The 7,259-nt window shown below is 45.7% G+C and overlaps 1 protein-coding gene across 1 annotated transcript in view; it reads left to right on the forward strand.

Moving 5' to 3' along the window:
* The window catches only part of GLI3 (GLI family zinc finger 3), a 203,816-nt gene extending 198,399 nt beyond the window's left edge, over positions 1–5,417 (forward strand). The window contains exon 15 of the mRNA XM_054273943.1: positions 661–5,417. Coding sequence (XP_054129918.1) covers positions 661–2,951 — 2,291 coding nt within the window. The 3' untranslated portion in view covers positions 2,952–5,417. The remainder of the gene's footprint in view (positions 1–660) is intronic.
* Positions 5,418–7,259: the final 1,842 nt, after the last annotated feature.

Here is a 7,259-nt window from a genome sequence, read left to right on the forward strand (position 1 = left end):
TCCTCCAAAGAGCTGCTCATCACCAAAATAGATGTTGCTGCTGCCCCTACTTTGCCTACAGCATGCCTGTAGGTTTCTGGGCTCCACCCAGCAGTGACAGCCCAGGTTTTCTGAGACCCATTCAATCAAAAGAAACTATGTAAAATTAAGAAATGTATCCTGTTTACTTAAAACCAAACCAAAACAAAACAAGGAAACCAGCAAAGATGTTTTGCAGTTGTTAGGAGTTATTTCAAGAATATTTCAAGAAGTATTAGAAATGACCTTGAATAGCCTCCAATTTGTATATTTTGCCATTCCATGCAAATGCCTGTTCAATTATATTTTGCCTATAAAAAGCTCCCTTACGAATGTGTCCTCCTGGCACATCAGCCAGCATAGCTGCACTGCAGGCTGGAGCACTGCACCAGCTGATGACAGTTTGTGGCTATGGGCTATAAATTTTCTGCTGGGATTCACACTGAAATGTTACCCTTGAGTCTTGGAATTAGCTTTTAACCTAAGGACACAGTTTTTATCCCTACTTCTTGCAAGAAAGAGCCCTGCTGTAATTGGCTGTGATGATGTTCTTCCTCTATACTCCACTTAAGTCTTTACTGTGTGTTTTCTCACCAGTTTCTGGATAGTACCTCTTTGTTTAACTGTGAATTTTACCCGCAGGTACCCAGTCGAACAGCAGCTGCAGTGTCGGAGGATCCATGACTATTCTGCCAAACAGGAATGAACTCTCAAGTACGGACATCACTGTGTTGAACATGCTGAACAGGAGGGACAGCAATACTAGCACAATCAGTTCAGCCTACCTGAGCAGCCGCAGGTCCTCTGGAATCTCGCCTTGCTTCTCCAGCCGGAGGTCCAGCGATGCCTCCCAGGCGGAGGGAAGACCGCAGAACGTGAGCGTTGCAGACTCCTACGACCCCATCTCAACGGATGCCTCCCGGCGCTCCAGCGAAGCGAGCCAGTGTGATGACCTGCCAAGTCTTCTCAGCCTCACCCCAGCCCAGCAATACAGGCTGAAAGCTAAATATGCAGCAGCTACTGGTGGACCCCCACCGACTCCACTGCCTAACATGGAGAGGATGAGCCTCAAGACAAGGATGGCACTCTTGGGTGACTGCAGGGAGTCTGGAGTATCTCCACTGCCTCCAGTGAACGTCCCTCGAAGATGTAGTGATGGTGGGGCAAATGGTTACAGCAGGAGGCATTTTCTGTCTCATGAAGCTTTAGGAAATGGGACAAGGAGAGCCAGTGATCCAGTCAGAATGGCCTCTGACAACCTCTCTGTCCCGAGAGTCCAGCGTTTCAACAGTCTTAATAGCTTTAACACTCCTGCTTTGCCTCCATCCATGGAAAAGCGCAACCTTGTTCTTCAGAACTACACGCGTTCTGAGGGTGGCGTCTTCCGCGGCTTCAGCTCCCCCTGTCCTCCGAGCATCAGCGAGAACGTCGCCCTGGAGGCTGCTACAATGGAAGCAGGTAGCAGTCTGAACGATGAGGATCTCCTGCCAGATGACGTGGTCCAGTATCTGAACTCCCAGAACCAGGGCATGTACGACCATTTGTTGAACAATGTCCTAGATAGCAACAAAATGCATCACAGCTCAGTTTCAGGAAACAACAATTCCAGCAACTTTGATCAAGCTCCTCCACCAAGCAGTCAGCAGGCGGGTCCCGAGGCAAATAAGAGCGACTTGCCCATCCAGTGGAATGAAGTAAGCTCAGGAAGTTCTGACTTGTCTCCTTCGAAGCTGAAATGTGGTCAGCGGTCAGCAGTGCAGCAGGCTCGGGCCTTCAGACTGCATAACAACATGATGGTTCAGCAGCAGAACCTGGAGAGAAGCAACATGGCCCAGCAGAATGGCTATGGGAACCTGATGGAGAACAACAATTCCTACAGTTTACAGCAAAATATGACTCTTGGCAGCGGAGCTGGGAATTCTTTCAGCATGCAGTCCAACAAGCCTTACAGCGAAAGCATGGGCAGGCAAGCAATGATGTCTGGGGTGACAGACAATTCCTGTGGCATGGCAGTGCAAGGGCAGAAGCTGAGAATCAGCAACATGCCAGTAAATGGGAACCAGCAAAATTTCAGCCATCCCCTGGCATCCAGTGATCAAACCACCAGTATGGCAAACGGGATGCAGGACAGGAATATGATGGAACAGGAATATTTGCAAAGCCAGCCAGTCGGAGATGGCATTCGTTACCAGGGAGTCAGTCAATCTGGTCAAATGATGCTAGGGCAGGTTAGTCCTACCTCACAAGGCAGCCTGTATCAAGGGCCACAGAGCTGTCCACTGGTGTCTCACACCATTGGTAGCCAGCCTTCAGGTTTGTCAGTGGCCAAAAGTTACCAGTCATGCTCTAATTACAGCAGCAACAGACGGCAAAACATGTTGAGAAACAACCTGTCCCAACAGCAAAGACACCTAGGTGATGGCAACCAGACATACAGGGTAAACACCATCAAGATGGAAATGCAAGGTCAATCACAGCAGTTCTGCTCCAACATGCAGAATTACTCTGGTCAGTTGTATGACCAAACCATGGGCTTTAGCCACCAAGCTATGAAAACAGGTTCTTTCTTTGGTTCAGAAGCCAGCTGCCTGCTGCAGGGGACTGCAACTGAAAACTCATCTGAACTTCTTTCCCCGGGGGCTAACCAAGTGTCAAGCACAGTTGACAGCATTGACAACAACAGTCTAGAGGGTGTGCAGATAGATTTTGATGCTATCATAGATGATGGGGACCATGTCAGCTTAATTTCGGGAGCCCTGAGCCCAAGTATCATTCAAAATGTCTCCCGCAATTCCTCACGCCTCACCACTCCCCAAACATCTCTTACATTCCCAGCTATGCCTGTAAGCACAACCAACATGGCTATTGGGGACATGAGCTCTTTGTTGACCTCACTTGCAGAAGAAAGCAAGTTTCTTGCTGTTATGCAATAGACATAAAAAACAAAAAACACTTAGGAGATAACAGATGGGAAAAAAAAAAGACTCATATTTTTTAGTTGTGTATGTATTTTAGCAATCTCATCTCACCTAAATGGGATGTGTTTCAAGTATATTCCTTTTATGGAATAAGGACTCTGAAAACCCTAAAGTGTTCTAGGGAGAAACTGTCTTCCATTTCAGTTTTGAATCAGTATTGCTACGCCCATTCCCTCCCTTTCTCTCTTTTCTCTCTCTCTTGCACCCTTTTCAAATGTCTGTATGCTTCTTTTATTTTTCTTTTGTTTTTTATCTGTAAACCAATGTAAACGTGTGAAGTGCATGTTGTGGGGTTTTTTTGTTTTGTTTTGTTTTGGGGTTTTTTTTGTAAAGAAAGGCCTGATGAAATGACAATTTTCTGTTACTCAAATGAATCCAGACCTTGTAAAACTGTTGCAACTTTTCCTCTTGAACCTATAACCAGGCACAATGTGAAGTGAGCATACAGTGATGAAATCCTCTCTGGATGCACTGGACACATCACACTGAGGTGGAAAACCAGCTTAGAAATGCACTGCCATGCTACCCCTGGGCTGCAGTTTCAGAGACACGGAGCACAAAAAGTTGGGAGGTTCAAGCAAATAAGAAATGTAAAAATCATCAGCTCTTTGATGTCTAGCAAAAGCTTAAGGTTTTTGTAAACCCACACAGAGATAGCTGCCACTGCCTTGAATAACAATACTGAGATTGTGTCATGTTCAACCTATTTCAGAGGAAGGAGAGGACCAGAAAGCTGTTCGTAGTCCAGCTCTCATCTTTTACAGAATTTGGTATTCTGGTGTTCAGCCTTCTTTTTTAAATGACTGAATAGCAAAATTATGGGTGTGGATAGTGACTTGGGTAGTCTGCAGTCTTCTCATTGCATACCACATTTGTGAAGGTACAGTCAGGGTCTTATGAAGTATTTCATACAATGAAATGACAAAATGGCAGTATTTCACACTGGGGAATTCCTTCTTTTTTTTTTTTTTTAATGCAAATTGTTGAGGTGTAACTTGCTGAGCCACTGGTTCTTATTTGCTGCAAGAACTGTGTGTATATCCCCTTTAGCCCAGACAGCTCCATGGATACATAGAGCTTCAAAAGCATCATAAGCAAGTCATGTAAAAGAAGTAGAAAATGAATGGCTGGCCCAGTTCTCAGACTAGCCAAATAAATCAAAGCAGTTGCAAGCAATCTGATAATCTTAAATGTTTTTCCACTGTGTCCAGGCTTTACAAAATTAAATTAAAACTGCCATTAAAAATAGCAGAGAAACAAGGGGAACAGCAAGTATTCACAGATCACAGACTATTCTGATCTGGAATTATTATCAGGTCCAACTCTTCAGTGAATGGCCTGTATGAGGATCAAACCCACAACTTTGATGCTATTAGCACCATGCTCTAACCAACTGAGTTGTCTGGCAACTAATCAAAGCTCTGAAAGACCAACCCAGCTTCTTTTTCTCTCTCTTGGTGACACCATGTGCATTTAATTTCCAAGCAAACCAGTGGGTCAATGCCCAGGGTCAGTCACACTGGCAAAAAATTGAAAGCGATGCACTGTGATCATTAAGCCACTCACTGGTAGAGGTGAATGGCATTTTCTCTGTGAGCACTGGCTTGGTTTTGGCTCTGCTGGGCTCCGTGTCTGCAGCCATGAGTACACAGTGCTCCTGAGTGAACAGCCTGCTGTGGGGAACAATCATGGTTTAAATTCACCCACTCCTAGAAGCTGTATGGAGTTCCAACCCTCGAAGACTTCTCAGTTAAATCCCAATAGTGAAGTCCTACTATGGGATGTAGATTGTGCAGGCACCTACAGTCATGGATTTGATGTCTGTGAGGAGCTGATGTTATAGTAGACACACAGCAAGATGAGGGAGCATAGTCAGTTTTGAAATACAGACAAACTTTAGCCCAGTCAAAATCAGAAGGTGACTTCTGTAGGCTAGAAAACCAACTGTAAAAGAAAAGGTGAAATGTCAGCTGATTCAGGACATGGCATTTGAGAAAATGTGGAGAAATTGAATCTCAGTGAAGCTGTCAGATAACATTTATCTGTTAACAGCTGTGGAATCAGAGCATGAATGTATAAATCAGTAGGAAAACATCATAGGAATTTGGTGCAAGGGCCATATTTGAGTTTATCACAGCACGCACCAAGAGATTTGCACTGTGAGATGGAATGTCAGAAATCAAGACAAATGTAAATGTCCTACACCTTTTATAATTACCTAGTTCCTGTCTTTCTTGTTATGTTTAGCCAGCATTTCTTTCTTACCCTGTCCCATGCACACATATTCACTCATCCTGTACTCTTCCCTTTGACACTTCCCCTCCCAGCTTCCCTGCCCTGCCCAGCTATCACAGCCTGCCTGCCGTGCTCCTTGGGCTGCATGGGCAGCTGGGCACAGCTCACCATGGCCAGTGACTGCATTGCTGTGCCGGTGGAGGAAGCTGCTCCCTGTTGCCCTCTCATTGCCCAAAGGGCCTGCAGAGACCTGCTGCCTGTACACAGCCATTGTCCCTGCTCTGCTGCTGGCACAAGAAGGGATGCATCCCTCTGGGCAGGTCCCCAGGGGAAGGGATGTTCCAGGGGCCGTGCTGTGCATTGCAGTGCTGGGATACAGCCCACAGCCCTGCAGAGAAGCAGCACTATAGGCATGAGGAAAGGCTGTGCTGGACGTGTTTCAGATAGCTCTCAGTAACCAATCCTGGCTGTTTATTAGAGCTATCAATTACATGTTTATAAACAATTTCAACCGGGAGACTTATGACCAGCCTGGGAGTAGGTGGCTTGGGAGAGAAGTCTTTTATTGTAATGGAACCAATACATTAAAAAAACCCCAAACATCCCCAACTATTTTTTAAACTCAATTTTCCAGTTCATAATTGTATCTGCTGGTGCAATTGATGCTGGGAAGCTATTAACAGATGTGATCCATCAGAGCTTAGAAGGAGCCATTCATATTGCTCCAGGCTAAAAGGCACTGTTTGAGTAGCCAGTTTGCCTTCCTGGATTTGACAAACCTTTGTCACTCACTTAGCCTTGTCTTGGGCCAACAGTGTGTCTTGGCAGAAACCACATGCTCAAGAAAGGCATCCCATTTGATTTGGCAAAGCTGAAGAATCAGAGACTCCACTGTGTCCTTGGGGAGTTTGTGCAAAGGATTTATCATTTTCACCATTAAGTGTATGTGCCACTTCTGTTCATGTATCACTTTTCAGTTTTTAGTGTTTTCTCACGCTTTTCTGTTTTATACTAAAGAGCCTGATTTTGGTACCTGTGAGGGTAGCAATACATCGCAGCCCAGCTATCTTGGGTTTTGGTTCTGTTTTGATAAGGTAGACTGGTCTCCCTGAGCATGGCACTGTTACACTGGACACCAGCTTTCACTTGTCAGCCTCCTTCTCAACATGTGGCAGTCTGGGGAAAGTTCCATCAACACTGGTGGGATGAGTTACTAGCACCCTTCTACTCTTCCAGTTACAGAGTTGGTTTTGTGTATGTGGCACATCAGTTGATTTTTGCATAGCTGTTGGAAACCCACTGCTCACCCAAGAGTACAGGAAAATGCACAAAATATCACAAATGTTCCATTGTTAGAGCATTGCAGCATAATGATGGTGTAAATCACCATTTCTTGTAATGAGTCTGTGAGGGTCTTCCATATGCATCACTGTCGGCCTTGGGCACACCAGTAACACTCAGCCTGCCTGAAGCATGTGTGTTTCTCCAGACAGTTTCGCTTTCCACAAAGTGGAAGTTGCCAGTGAAGAGTTTATCTGTCAGCCACGTGCAGGTGAAGGAAAGGTGTGTTTGCAGGAAAGTCAGTGGGCTTCCACGTGGGAGGGCAGTGGTCCCACACATCCACACATGGCAGGTGATGTTATTCTCTCCTTGGGGAATGGCCCCACATGGTACGTGCATTAAGGTGCTGGCTGGCTGCTGACTTCCCATCACTGATTCCCCCCTCCTCAGTGGGATGGCTGGTCAGCTCACCCAGGCCTGTCCCTCCATGGCTTGTCCTCCTGGACAGCAGTGTTTATATTCCCACAATGTATGTGCCTTATTTTGCGTTGACCCTGTGAAAGAGAGGGACCAGGATGTGTTGCCAAATTTTCCTGATGAGGCTGTACTTGCCATTGAGCTAATAGCACATACCACTGTTAATAGTGTCCAAAACATCTTGTAAACCTCTGGTATTCATGTGTTATTGTCCTTGGATTGGTGGAATGTCTCCTATGGAACAGTTACTGTTGTCAGTCCTGCAGATGT

Source organism: Melozone crissalis, unplaced genomic scaffold, assembly GCF_028551555.1.
Source record: "Melozone crissalis strain CALT ecotype California unplaced genomic scaffold, PUWL_Pcris_2 ptg000016l_1, whole genome shotgun sequence".
Lineage (NCBI taxonomy): Eukaryota > Metazoa > Chordata > Aves > Passeriformes > Passerellidae > Melozone > Melozone crissalis.